This window comes from Eublepharis macularius, chromosome 14, assembly GCF_028583425.1.
Source record: "Eublepharis macularius isolate TG4126 chromosome 14, MPM_Emac_v1.0, whole genome shotgun sequence".
Lineage (NCBI taxonomy): Eukaryota > Metazoa > Chordata > Lepidosauria > Squamata > Eublepharidae > Eublepharis > Eublepharis macularius.
Genome location: NC_072803.1, coordinates 33,299,562 through 33,315,021, shown reverse-complemented (window position 1 = coordinate 33,315,021; position 15,460 = coordinate 33,299,562). Strand labels below are relative to the sequence as shown.

Here is a 15,460-nt window from a genome sequence, read left to right as displayed (position 1 = left end):
AACCTGAACGGATTTTGACAACTACACCTGATTATCATCTTCTTTGCAGTCCTCATTACAACTCCATAGATTTACTAGCCTGGAAGACATTCCAGAACAGTATTGCAGGACAGTGCTATCCTGTGCAGCGTTACTCCAGTCTATTAAAATCAGGTTTAGACTGGAGTGACAGTATAGGATTGCACTGCCCATCCCTTGCAGCAAAAAATAACAGTTCTGGGGCACACTAAAAACAAACACATTTATTATGGCAAAAGCTTTCATGAGCCAGAGCCCATTTCATCAGAAGTACGACAATGAAGATGAAGACAAATATGAGGCAAACCATGGGGCTGGATCCAGCAGCATTTGCACTCAATCTCACCCCATTTTTCTACTTCCTGTAGTCCCCATTGCTTATGGCTTTTGTACACACAGGGTCCAGTACAGCCATTTTTGTTGGTCAAAGGAAACCCTCCTTTCTTTTTCACCAGCAGAAAAGCTTATCTATGGCTATTTTGTGAAATCATCATTCAGCATGCAGACATCTTGGTTTGCCTCAAGAAATGCTTTTTTTAAATTAACATTTCTTTTTCCGTCATCTCACTCCACAGCAACCCAGTTAGTATTCTGGCCTCTGCTGTGGAGATGGCAGCACTGAGGAATAAACCAGGTTTAAGCTAGGATGTCTGTGTTCAACTGTTCATATAGCATGTTTAATCATATTTAAGGCTAACTGCTGTTAATTGGTGATAGATCAAGATGGGTAGCCATGTTTGTCTGTAGCAGTAGAAAAGAGCAAGAGTCCAGTAGCACCTATAAGACTAACAAAATTTGTGGTAGGGTATGAGTTTTCATGAGTCACAGCTCACTATTTCACAAATTTTGTATGTCTTATAGGTGCTACTGAATTCTTGCTCTTTTCTACTGTTAATTAACTAACTTCATACTGTGTTTTCAAATCCTGGTGTGATGAACCCTAACCATCTACAGTTACTGCAGTGGCTTTCATATGGAAAATCATACTACTCATAATTAGTATAATTTTTTTGCAGAATACATATTTTACTATGAAGTAGGTACATTTGCAAGAAGTAAAGCATCACTTTATTATAATTAGTATAATTAACCATAGTTTTCAACGACATCTAAACCAAGCTGAAGGAAGTATAAGTCCAAGTTATAAATGTATTAAATATATATAAATGCTTATAAATGTATTAAATATATAACGTACCCTTCTCAAAATCCCTTGAGCTCCTGAACAGATTGCCTTGATGTTCCCTGACAAAGTTTTTCTTGAGCGTAGCACCATACTGACAGCTTTGCATCTGTGTGATAACCATTGTGCTATAGGGCCAGGTCACTGATACTTGTGGCTGCTTTTGCTCAATCTGAGAAATGCCAGCCCTCCAGACTTAACTGGTGGCTCAGTTACTGGCCGTGGGGGAGGGGGTAGGGGGGCAGGACAGCATGGCAGCCAGCATATTGGAAGGCAGCGTGGGCTCCCTGTGGTCAGAGGTGCAGCCCTCACCTCCCAGATTAAAACTGCGGCCGGCCAATCGGAGCAGGCTGACCAGGCTGAGGAGAGGGCTGTGGACCTAGGAGGCCCAGTCTCCTCTCAGGTCCACTGCTGGCTCTTGTAAAGAGAGGCAGCCTCCTCTTCTCACCACTTGGCTCGTGGCTGGCATCCCACTCTGCCCTCCCTTTTGTCACAACTTTGGAGTGGAGCAGGCGGTTGGGGCTCTGGGCACCAATCCGTTTGGGGGGAAACAGGGCCTGTGAGCTCAGTTTCCCTATTATGGGGATCCCCTTAAGGAGTCTGGGGAGTGCAGCATGGCAACTGCATGCCCAGCTCAGGGGCTGTCAGGTCTTCCTCACTCCCAGGTGGCAGGGGATCCACACAGGGGTGTACACCCACATGTTATCTCCCTCATTGTCATCCCATGGTTCTCCCTCTCAGCCTGGGTCTGAGGGGGTGGTTCTTCGGCTGGCAGACGGCTCAGCCGATGCTTGAACCTGTGCCCTATGCAGCGCCAATGCTCCATGATCTGTAATTCAATAAAGTTGTGGCCTCTTTTAACTCCATCGTAGTTGTCTGTGTATTTTGTCGCCTTGCCCCTCTAGCTCTCCTCCCGCCTTTGACGCTGGCCTGCAACAATAGCATCTCCATTATTGGAAAAGGCAGTATCCCCAGGGTCATGTTCAGGTCATTACGTTTAACGATTTACATTGTAAGCACAGAATCTCTAACAGTTCAACCCCATCTTTTCTCCTATGTAATCAGACTGACATTAGAGGGATTGCATTGTCTGTTTTTTGCACCTGCCCAGTTAGGAACATCTATTTGAGAAGTAATTGCATATTCAATTCATCTGTTCAAGAACTAATAGCAAGATTAGCTGGCTTCATGGGCAGTTTCTAAAGGCACACAGACACTTAAGAAGTAAGACTCATCTTAAGAAAAAAAAATTCCCCTCTTTTCACAATATACCTTTTAAAAAGTGGAGGTGGCAGCAACAGATGGATGGGGGTGGGGGAGAGCAGTTGCAGAAAAAGCAGTGAAATTGTGCAAGAAAGCATTGCATTAATGTAAATGGGACGTAGCAGAATATTTTACCAACTGATCAGCTCCCTGCTCATGACTACAGCAGATTGTGAGCCAACTAGCCAGTCATCGATCATGTCTAAGCAAGGCTTTTTTCTGGGGAAAGAGGTGGGAGAACTCTCACCCATGACTGTCACCAGTCATGTGGGTATTTTTAAGAGGTGCTGCAACACCGTTCCGGAGCATTCCAGCTCAAAAAACACTCTGTAAATATGTATGATGAAAGGAGAAGTGGTATTTTGCAAGGTGACATCAAAAGATAGGCCAGCATCTTCAAGAAATAAGTAAATACAAGAGTTAAACAAATGAAGTTATTTGTAATTCTAAAAATTCCTTTTAATTTAAAGTCTCATAAAATGCAGTATATAATTTGATAACACTGCATGTTAATTATGTTAGATGTTAAGATATCTTAAAGTGGTATTGTACCTCAGGATATAATTGACTGTTACTGCAGAATTTCATAGAAGACACCCAGTTTATAGAAAAAAACATTCCATTTTAAACAATTTAAATTAGGATTCAGGAGCTAGGAGTCAACAACAATAAGTGTAGATCAGGGATCTTCAACCTTTTTGAGCCTGCAGGCACTCACTGACACAGGGCAGTGAGTGAAGAAATGGCTGCCGCAAGAAGTGGAGCCAACCACAATATGTCAGGGAGAGTTGTTTTAAAATCTGCAACCAGATCTTCAATGGCCAATCAAAAGCCCTGCTGGGGAAAAGCCCCATCTGGCCCTGCCCACTTTCTAAAAACATTTGGGGGAGCAGAAAAGATTTTGGTGGGTGCAATGGGGCCCACTGGGGCCACATTGGGGATCCCTGGTCTAGTTGAACATCTGCCACTAGCAGATGGATTTGTATTTGCATGAAAACACAGCTGAGATTTACTGATTATAATGGAAATACTAGTCTGGATCTCTATTCAGGACTCAACAAAATGGTATCATAACACTGAAATCCACGGGAATATTATTACCTATGAAGGTAAGTATCCCACTAGGAAGGTTATTATCCCCCCAATGACAGTAGCCATTGCTTATTTCAGACATTCGACACAATTTTTTCGATCTTCCAGTTTAAAGGAAAGGCAGCTGCAACTTCTTCTACCCATTGCCTCCCTGGTCATGACATCTACCTATGTCCATCACTGGTTGCAATCACGACTCAGGGGGAATAGGTAAGAGGAGATGGTTTCTTTCCTGCTGTATCAGAAGTTTAAAAGTACGTTTGAAATAAGAGGTGGCAGCCATATAGCCAGTGCAGTATTGATGTTGTGCTGCAAGAATACAGGCACAGTATTTCCCCACATATTCCAATTTTCGCATTCTCATGAATGCAAAAATATCCTTCGCTTCTATTCAGGCCTTTTTTTCTGGGAAAAGAGGTGGTGGAACTCAGGGGGTTGCCCTTGGAGAAAATGGTCTCATGGCAGGTGGCCCCGCCCCCTGATCTCCAGATAGAGGGGAGTTTAGATTGCCCTTTGCGCTGCCGAGCAGGGGGCGGGGCCACCAGCCATGTGATCATTTTCAAGAGGTTCCGGAACTCCGTTCCCCCGTGTTCCAGCTGAAAAAAAGCCCTGCTTCTATTACACGGTACCTGGAGTTTTGGCATATGACATCCCTGTATCAAGCACTTTCTTTCGCAGGCCTCCAGTGAAAGGTGTTATATAAGCACAACGCGTTTCTTATTGTACTGCTACTTTCAAAATAAAAATTTTTGTGAGCTGTGCAAATGGCCCATTTTCTGGCCCAAATCACTCAATTCCAAAAAAAGAACAAACGTCAGAGATAAAAATCTGAAACAGAGATCTATAGTGTCAGAAGTAATCAGCACATTTTGAAGACACTTTTAGCAGCAGCACCATGTTCTCCATATATGGTAGGTTTTTTTTGAAAAAAAGGTATTCAAATATATTTAGGGTGCAACATTGCATAAAAATAAGAGGAAGACTGATGCAGAGATACCAAAGTTGTTTAGGGATCCATGCAGTAGTATGTGCTACTATTTTTGTCCTTCTTCCTCCACACAGTAGACCTGCAAATACTGAACAAAATACTCTGCGCAGGACAGTGAGGAGCTAAAACAGAGGAGAGGAGGAAGAAGAGGTATATAATAGAGGTGGGCAAGAACCAAAATACGAACCAAAGTTCATCATGAACCGGGTGAGTTCGTGGTTTGCGACCCGGTGGTTCGTGGGAGCTCATTTCTCACAAACCATGATGAATTTTAGCCCAGTTTGTTTGGTTTGTATTTCAGTTCGTCACTGCAGACAGCCTGGCACCAATCAATCAGTTGCCTAGGCAACAAGGGGGGTGGGCTCTCTGCAGATCTTCTGCTGACCTGGAAGTGACGTTTTCATGAACCGAACGAACCTGCTTGTGAACTGGGGCAAGTTCATGAAAGTTCGTGGTTCGTGAAACATGACGAACCATGAACTGCACAGTTAAGAATTTGTGCCCATCTCTAGTATATATCATACTGATGGTTGCCAGCATACCTTGGGAGATTTTTTGGGTGGTGCCTGGGGAGGGTGGAGTTTTATGGAATGAGATGTCACATCCTCCACAACACTCTAGAAACCTCCCTTTCTAGGTGGAGGTAGAGATGAATGTTTGTGATCTTACTTCCAGGTAATGGAATCCCACCATTTGCCATAGAGATTGGAGAAATTCCTAGAGCATCACCATCAATACTCCTCCCTCCTCTTGCTTTTTTCCTCCCACTCCTCAAATCATTGAATGATGGGGCAGGAAGTTCCCTGCTGCCAGCAAGAAATGGCAAGTCTATCTTATCCCTCTATGTCTGTGGTCAAGGAGGCTGCTAGACAACATCTACCTGCCTTGGATACTGCCAGGACGGAACCCCCAGATGTGTTCCAAAATTAAGTACCTAAGATTTCTATTTTTTGCAACAAAATGTGTCACTTACTGGCAACACTCAGGCTTGAAATAGATTTGATTTCTACTATGACTAGTTATGTACAATATCAAGGAGGGAAATCCCCCATTCACTATGAGTCTCTCTACACAAGACATCTGGCATCATTTGTTCTTCAAGTGTCACGTGATGCAATATTTCCTGGGAACCGTAGTTTTAAGAGTCACTTGGGATCACTGTGGAGAGGAAGGTTTAAAATACAAGCAAAATTAGGTTAGAAGCATTTTTCTAGTGTAGTTGATGAGCGCAAGCCTTTAGTCCCCCCACCCCCCAAACTCTGGGTGGAATATGCCTGGTCTTAAAATAAAAATTTTCAAAGACAGAGCAAGGCAAGATCACTGGGAGAGAGGAACTTTGCAATTCCACCCAGAGCATGTGTGTGTGGCGGGGGGGGGGGGGAGACTTTTAAGATTTTCCTTAAACAGCCTCAGCTGATAGTTATCTTTCAAACTTCAGATCTTTAATCCTTCAGATAACTGAGTCATCAGTTAAAACTTGGCTGCAATATTCCATCTGAAGAAAAATTTTGCTCTGGCAGGTTGAGAAAGGTGGCAAGTATTTGTTATTTCGTGCTCTTTTTTTGTCCGGTTATATACCCAGGGCTTTTTTTCAGCAGGAACGCGGTGGAACGGAGTTCTGGAACCTCTTGAAAATGGTCACATGGCTGGTGGCCCCGCCCCCTGATCTCCAGACAGAGGGGAGTTGAGATTGCCCTCTGTCTGGAGATCAGGGGGCGGGGCCACCAACCATGTGACCATTTTCGCTGAGGGCAACCCACTGAGTTCCACCACCTCTTTTCCCAGAAAAAAAGCCCTGTATATACCGTTTTCTTTGTGAGGTATTTCTGGGATTATTTTCTTACAAACATGACTAGTTGGCCATGACAATTTAAACTTTCTTATGTGTTATTGGAGAGGGGGAGATTTGTAACATATAAACTTACACAATGAGCTGTTAGAGCTGCTGGGGCTTGTTCTCCATTTATCCTTAATGTGTTGCCATACTGCAGAGGTGACAAGTTGACCAGAATGATTCACTGTTTGTTTTTATATTGGGAAGCAGTGCTGCTATATGCAATAAATGGTTGCTGCTGCTGCTACTGCTAAGTTGTTAACTAGCAGTTATGATTTTTCAAAGTACAAGAAGACAGGTCCCTGCCCCAAGAAGCCTACAGTTTAATATCTGAGACAAGGAAGATGACAGATTTAAACTAGACATGACAAATCATGGAGCATGTGCCTCCTCTTTCACACAAAACAGAAAGAGGAGAGGAGCTGCTTTGATAGCTATAAAGGGAAAGATAAGAAAGTAATTGATTACAGCAGGGCAGGAAGAGGAGATCTTACAGAATCGCTTACAGAATCACAGGGCACTTCTTAGTGACTCTCTTGTCTACTCTTGTCTGATCCCTGGGGGAGAGGAGTAGAGGTACCAGGTTGCCTGCTTCAGTGGGCAGCCTCCTGCCCCTGTACTCTGGCTTCCTCCATGCTCTGTGGAGAAACAAGAGGGGGAAAGGGAGCCATTGACACAAGACCATGACATCACTTCTAGTTGAGTGGGCAGAAGTGACAGCACAGTGTCAGTGACACTAAAAAATTCCAGAATCTCTTTGGTATTTATCAGAGATTCAGAGAAATTCCTACAGCATCCTTGATGCCATTACATCACTGCTAAACTGGAAGTGATGTTATAATGTCAGTGCCACTCGTCCTTTCCAGACTCTGCCCCTGAATTGCTCCAGGGTTGGCAGCCCTCTGCTGAATTGTGAGAAGAGGGCTGACACCTCTAAAGGGGAGGCTTAGCCCTTTAAACATTTTTAACCCATTGTTTTTCTTTAAAAAAGCATTGTAACAGCACAGGGAGCAAAATCATGTAAGAGTGAAAGCGTTAAATCCTGGGCCATGTCTGAAAAATGCTGATTGAGGATCTGATTACAGATCACCCAGTGTCTCCTCTGTTTTAAGCCAAAGAGAGGGATGCAGCACCAACAGCAAGCAGCTGTTGCAATTGCTTGCCCAGTAATCCTTCTTTCTTTGGGCAGCAGTAGAAGGAGAGGGCTTGCCTTAAAGGACTGGACCTTCTTCTCTCACCTGATGTGTGCCTCGATGACTATGATGTCAGGGGTATCGTCTTCTCTTCCTCCACCTGTGCTATTGCTAGACAGTGGACAATCACAGATGCTGCTTGGCACCATAGAATCACCCATCTGAGCAAGTAGAGTTGGTAGCTAGAAATAGCCACCACCTGCTACCCAGAGGGAGAGGGGTAGGTGAGCATCTGGTGATGGCAGCTCCTGGTAGCAGCTGTTCCTTCTCTGGCAATTGGAGATGGCATCAACCACCACTACCTGCCCAAAGGAGATGAAAGAAGGCAGCAGGCTGGAGGGAGGCATCTGACAGCACCTTGCTGAGCATACCCTCAACCCCCCCCCCACCCCGAAAAAACCTCTAAAGCCAGCCCTATTTCAAACATACTCCAGTGAATGTTGGCAGTCCAATTTAGGGGATGGTGAGATTTTGAATATTTATACAATTAATCTAGGAATGTCAACATTGACCAGATTTTATACATTTGCTATTGCATATGGAATGTGTATGGGTTTTTAAAAATGCTTTTAAAAAGATACTATGGTTTTTTTTGTAAGCCAACCCAAGCAGATCTTCAAAAAGGTGGCGTAGAAATATTACAGATAAATAAATAAATACTGTAAGCTGATAATGTCTGTACGGCCATATGTCCTAGCAAATCACAAACAACAGACTATTGTATGCATCAGCTTGGGTGGGTTCAGACTAATGTTTCTATGTGCACAAGAAATTCTTCCTGTGTAACGTGATTTTTCTGCTTCCTCCTTCCTGTTACTTGGGTCCTATGTCTCCCCTGGAACAGTTTTTTGAGTGGGATTTCAAGCTGCCATGGGAGGAGAGGGGAAGGAACATTCTATTTCACAGGTGGAAGTCCTTGCACCCATGGAATCTTTAGTCTGGATCCAACCCATAGGGCGTAATCAAGCCACAGTAAAGAATTTTTAAGCTCCATTGAGTCACTGGAGATATTTATATATGTACTTCACTTTCTTGTTAATTTTTTTATAGTGCACACTGCACAGTGCACTTTACAGAAGATTTACACAGGAAAACCAGATAGTTCCATATCCCCAAGGAGCTTACAATGCCAAATGCACATCCTGCTTGTAAAATAAATCTTGTACATTTGGCTTTTGGTTGGTATGGTTGTATCTTTGATCTGATCTGACTGTTTTTTTTGCCTATGGGGGCTTGGAAAGGAATGTGAGGGTGTTCCATTGTTTTTGCTTTGTTTTGACTTCCCTTCTTCTCTACTTAAAATATATATTTGGCATATTTATGTTTATCATATAGATCTATTAAATCTGTTGATGATTGCAATTCATTTAATTTTTATTGACTTCAGTGCTTTATTTGCTATGTTATTGTAATAGTTTTGTCAGCTGCCTTGGAACCCTTTGGCTGAAAGAAAGCTTTTTCTAAAAAAATCAATAATTGTTAAATAAATATTTGCTATCTCAATATTGGACTCTGAGTTCTCAAAGCGGTTCATGTATCAGTTGTAATGTACAAATGTAAAACCAATTTGTTTTGCCTTTCATATCCTTGTTTGCCTAAAAGTTCCAAATCCAATAGCATAATTGGGAATACGTGCATTGCTGATTTTGGTGTTTAAATTTAAGCTAAAAGGATTTGCTTTGGAAGCTTTGCCCTCTGTGATTTTTAAATCATTTCACTTCACATCAAAGATGATCTATCACATATTTATTCTACCTTGCCTCCAAAGCAGCCAGGGGCATGGTTTCCTCCTCCAGTTTATCTTCCCAACAGCCTTATGAAGTAGCCCTGTAAAGTAGCTTGAATCTGATTCTCCCTCTCCCTATCACAACACTATAACTGCTACATTACACTGGTGCAGTTGCGAGAATACCATCAGCAATAAAGTGACAGCTAATTATGTTGGGTTCTGTTCACAGGTCTGAAGCGCAGCTACACTTGTAACATCTGTAACGTCACTCTAAACTCGATAGAACAGTATCATGCACACCTGAAGGGCTCTAAACACCAGACCAAGTGAGTATTTCTCTTTGATGGCCAGCTGGCTGGATTAGGCAAGTGAGAGAGGCTGGGCAGAACCTAAAAGCAAAACCCTTTCCTCCTTTCTATTACATTTCTTTTACTGGAGAGTTCAGCTGTACACTTGACTTTGGGAGCAAGGGGGGAGAGAGGGAGAGAGGGGGCTTTGGGTTACAGTCCCAAATACACATGATGACTGGACTTTCCTCTGCTCAACTCATAAATGGCTCGCCAGTTGGGAGCTGATTTCACAAATGTTTGGGGAGATACAGGGAGGAAGCTTGCTTTGTACTGAGGGTTCTCAGGTGGCTTGCGTCATTTTTCTGCATGTATGTGCTTGCATTGCTGCTTGGGAATTTTTGAGAGCCAGTATGTTGCTGCCTTTGAATGCTGCTCCATTTGAATGTTACATGTCTTGCCCCTACAGTAGCCATGGCTTGTGGGGTGGATTGCAGGAGACTATCCCATCCCACACCACTGAGTACCAATGGAGGGGGAAGTGGCATCCTTACCAGTGGGTAACGAGAGACAATGATAGAATGCCAGACCCATAGTTGCAGTGCCCGGCATTGCCAGGCACTGAGTGGCTAGTAGAACCTGGCACTATAAAGTGATGTCACATCAACTGTGTCTGTGTCCAGTTTTGCTAATAGCTGAGATATTCCCTACCACCCAACCTGTGAGCTGGTGCCACCCTGTAGTGTACTTGAAATTGTTGGGTTCCATTGATTGCTCAGATCATAACTTGCAGGAGCCAAGGCAGAGGTCTGTAATTTCCATTCTGGTTTTTAAAAGCTGACATCCCTTTCAGTAATTGACTATCAGTGCCAGCACAGCACTGACTTTTTTTGAGTGCTTTGAGGAATTCGGATCGTGCAAGTACACAAATGGCACATACATTCATAATAGTCTCAACTTCAATTTTCAGGGCTAGGAAAACTTATCTCAGGATATGATTGTGTATCCTAAGCTGGGTAAATTCACATATCAACTCTATTATTTTTGAACATTGATGCCATCCATTACTACTAAGTAATGGAAACTTAAGATAGAGTCATGTAGCAGGAGATCTATTCTGAAATATCATGGGATGAGATCACTTCAAAATTCAAGTTTTGGAACATTCTGTGCTGTGATTCCTCACCTGCATTTGAGAAGAGATACAGTTTGGTAAGGCTTATGCCTCCACCTTTTTCAGAACGTGTAGCTCAGTCGCAACCTTGGAGAGGTTTTTTTAAAGCTGTACACGGTTCCACATTCTCCTTCTCCTCCATCTTTCTTTCCTGAACATTTCTTTGTCTTTTCTGAAAGAAAGCACAAGATGTACTTGCTATCTTCCCCTTTTGCTCTCTTGCAATGGAAAAATCATTCTTTCCTTAGCAATGTTCTATATTTTTTTTTGGTCTTGTAATTTCCTTTGCGTATCACACCTATTCAACAGCATCTCTGAATATGAACAGCCTTGACTCTGGACCAGGACCTTTCCGTTCCATTTTTTTTTATTGCATCTATTCTTCAGAAGATGCAAATGATTTTCTCTTAGCCTTTTGTACCTCTTGGGCTGAAACTACCAACACTACTTTATTAAGGGCAAGGAGAGCTTTGCTCTGAAGGGGTTTGTGGAAAGTTAACTTTGCTTAAATTGGACTGCTGGCAGTACAGGTGGTCAGAGTGAGTTATAAGGAAATGCACAATATTATGACTATAAATCTGAATCTGATAAAAGCAAGTAGACTTGATTCTAAGAAATTCATACACTGGCTGTAAACTTACACACTCGCCTCCAAATTCATATTCGAGAGTATTTCGAGCATTTACCTGTATGTGGTATGTACCTGCCGTCAGTGCCCCACCATAAATCATTTGAGGGGCAGGAATAAAAAATGCCTTCTGCACAGGTCTGTTTCACCGATTCAGTTCCCAGACTGCAGCGTTTTTTTCCTGACTGTCTGCCCCAGATTTACCACCATGAGTAGTCACTATGGCCGCTATGCAGCTTTCCCCTAGCTTTCCTGGGAGTGCTTATACCACAACTTTTTTAAAAATCTGCTTTGCAATCTGCTGTTTCCCCATGCACATTCTTTATTCCATTTTGGGTGTTCAACCCTTTCCCCCTCTCCCATCCTCAGCCAGCCCACTTCATTGTGATTGGCTACTCTCGTCTATCCAGCCACTCCCTCACTCCTCCTTTCCATCTCCCTTCCCATCCTCTTTCCTCCCCCCCCCAATGTTAAGATCAGTGAAGGATTGATGAATTGCTGGTTTGAAAGCATGGGGGGATGTTCCCTTTTCATTCTTTTTACTGAGACCCTACAACTGAAATTGACGAACATTAGTCAATTTCACTTCCTAGCTAAGTAGAGGAGGCCAGTCAATTTCATCCTATTTCCATCCACAGGTGTTGCAAATAGAAAGATTTTTAAAAGCTACTTCCCCACTCCCCAGTTCTCAACTTGAAAACTAACCAGAATGGAGCTGCCCAAATATGACGCCCCCCCCATGGGGCCACATGGACCAAACATGAGAGGTGCAAACTGCCACATGCAAGCAGATTCTATGCCTTTTGGCCTGACTTCAGGGATAGTGAGAAGTTACATCCCTGGTGCAGAAGGGGCTCAAATTGTGGGAATAGCTTAGATAGTGATGCTGTAGAAATTTTCTAAAACTTTTTTGGCAACCATAGAAACTGGGAGGATTCCTAGAACATTGTCTGGCAGTGAAGTCACATCCATCAAATCTCTATCCAGAAGTGATGTAACATCCTTCATGCCACTCAAGAAATGTTCCCGACAATATATTCTTTTTGTCTTTCTGCCTTTCTCTCTTTACTCCTCTGATCTATAGGTTTTAAGTAGTATTTATCAAATGTAACTGGGAAACCTAAGACAATAGAGATTAAGAAATTCCTAGAGTATCACCCGGAAGTGACAACACATTCTCCCAAAACTCCATTCTCCCCCAGGCGCCACCCCCCCTCCCAATCTCCCAGCATTTGCTGGTGCAGAGCTGTCAACTCTAGATGGTGCTTAGCAACTGGAGGCCTGTAAACCAAATTGCCTCATCCCCTATGTGTATCATCTGCTACATACATACACATACAGAACCGGATACCAATTGAGTGGTGAAAAAAGAGGTGGAAGATTGATATTTGTGTTAACAGAGCTCAGCTGAGGGCCATTTGGGAGGCTGGGAGGTTACAGCCTTGGTCCACTGTCCCTGCAGCCTTTCCACAGTGACCTTCTGTCATAATTATTTGCTGACCAGGTTGTAGAGACCAGTAGCTCACCACAAATTGAAAATGGCCAGTTAGTGGCTCTTCAAAGTAGAAAGTCATCCGATCCCAGCTGTTACATGTTTTACTTTACAAAGGAAATACGGATTACAGGTACCTGCTCTTCAAAAGCTTCTGGCCTTGTTTTGTGCCTGTTGCTTTGGGGGGATGCCTCATAACATTTTCTGTGAGTGCAGTTGCTCTTTTCATGTTGGATCCCTTTCCTTCGCTGGATTACAATTCCTTTCTGTTCTTTCCCACCTGGTTTAGCTAGGAATTGGAACAATTAATTGCAGAAACTGAAGCATGAACAATTAGTCATAGACCTCAGTTCCTTCAATCTGTGTGCACACAACTCCCATTTCCAAAGTTCACATGCCATTTAATTAAACATTGCAAAAACACAGTCTTGATGTCATTATAACCCATTGGCATCTTGCTACGACTGTAGGTACAATTACATCATTAGAATTGCTCATTTGTGGTGAACAGCATGAACCTGCACATTTTTATTTTATTTAAGAGTACAAGAAGTTCAAATAAAGTCTGCTGATGTAACATGCTATGTTTGTATTATTTCATGCTAGTAGTGGAGAACAGGGTTATGTTTTTAAGAGTAGCCCTTTCTCCACCAATAACAGCATGTAATCATACAAAAATATTGGGAGTTCCACACCTGGCATCTGGCTAGTCACTGTGAGCACCACCGGCGCCAGGGTTTCTGGCGCTTGCGGCCAACCCCCGCACACACATGCATACGTGCGTGCACACCCCTGGACTGCGTGATTATGTCACCACGTGATGACATCATCATGCAGCAAAGCCGGGCCCATTGGCTGGCAGGTGGCTGGGGCAGCGTGTGGAGCCTGCCCTCGCTCCGCATGCTGCCCCTGCTGCCTGCTGTGCCTGGCCCATGGCTGCTGTGCCCGGCCGGGGGCGTGTGGCAGCGGCGGCAGCGGTGTGGGGCTGGCCGACTGCAGCAATGGCGGGCCAGCCACACCAGCTCTGTGGCACACGCCTCTGCCCCCGGCGCCCCCTCCGGCACCCCGGCGCCTGCAGCGCCCGCCACACTGCCTCAATGGTGGCGCCGGCCCTGACTGTGAGAATGAAGATGCTGGACTAGATGGACCACAGAGATCAAAGCTTCCTCATGCCACTGCACCGCAGCAACTGGTATCCAGAGGTGCATCTGTCTCTGAAAATCCAGTTCAGCTCTCATAGCTAATAGGTGTGGATTACCACTCACCTATGAATATCTTTAACCCTGTTTTAAAGCCTCTTAAGCTAGTGCCCATCCCTGCACCAGAGAGTTCCCCATGTTACTTATAGGTTCTAAAAAGTTCTTCAGAAATGCTTGACTGCTGCCTTTGGGGGTAGTCAAACAAGCACCATAATGTCTCATTCTGGCCTTTTCCTCTCATGGTCACAAACCCTACAAGTTATGGGGCACTCTCTTTAAAAGGGGAGAAGCTCTTTCTGTTTGTTTGCTTGTTTTCTTTCAACTTAACATTCTCATCAGTGTTGCTAAATGAAATCTCATCTCTTATTCATAGCAATTCAGATTTGGTTAGTGTCTCCCGAGACTGTTAATAAAGTAGAAGAAACCTGATATTATCAAATCCATCGGCAAGTGTGTTTGCAAATTTAATTAGAAATGCTAATTAGCTGGGCTCCTTTAGCCTGGTTTTGGTAAGCAGATGCTTTGATTATTCCTCTACTTCATGATCTTTTCTGTTGCTTTCTTTACAGTTGTAATTTTTTATTTTTAAAAAATCTGTGGATTAAATTTTTAAAAATAAGAGGATTGATATGGATCTATCTACCTGTCACAAAATGTAGACATACTCACTACCCTAATCTTTTTTAATGATGCCCACAGAACTATATGAAAATGTATGTATTATGGATTAATTTCTTATTTTTGCAGTAAAACAGAAATAAATTCTGCAAAATATTGGAGGTTAGCAGCAGCAGAAGAAAATAATAAATTGCACGCAAGTGGTGATCTGTACATATTGGAAGGATCAGGTGATTAGAACTTTGAGCTGAAATGTATATAAAATTTTGAAACTGAAATTAGCCTTTTTGAATTTCAAATGATTTTTGAACTTTTGGTTTTTAAATTTTGCTTTGAGTGAAGTTTCATAAAATCTTAGGGTGAAATCCTTTTCCTATTGCAGGTGCAGACAGCTTTCTCACACCCAGCTCTTTATTCATGTGGCGTGTGAGTGGGATCTCCATAGATTTCTATTGAAACCACCTATTAGAACTCTGTGGGTGGATCAAAGCCTATAGAAGACCATATGTTTTATTAATTTATTTCATTTTTATGCTGCCTTGCAACTGCAATGTTCTCAGAGCTATATGCAAAAATAAAAAGGTTAAATCACAATAAATAAAACCAGCAATAAAAAAATAAAATTGCAGCAATTTTTAAAATATAACATAATTTAAAATGTCTTTATTTGAAAATATCTGTAGATATAATGAGGATGAAATACAGCAGCAATGACATTCAACAATAAAACCATAAAAACTTGTAAAACTGCAAGTCAAAAAC

General features: G+C 42.8%; 1 protein-coding gene across 1 annotated transcript in view; it reads left to right on the top strand.

Moving 5' to 3' along the window:
- Positions 1-15,460, top strand: part of ZMAT4 (zinc finger matrin-type 4) — a 138,066-nt gene that overhangs the window by 103,351 nt on the left and 19,255 nt on the right. Inside the window, exon 5 of the mRNA XM_054998445.1 lies at positions 9,530-9,626. Within this exon, the coding sequence (XP_054854420.1) occupies positions 9,530-9,626 (97 nt within the window). The remainder of the gene's footprint in view (positions 1-9,529; positions 9,627-15,460) is intronic.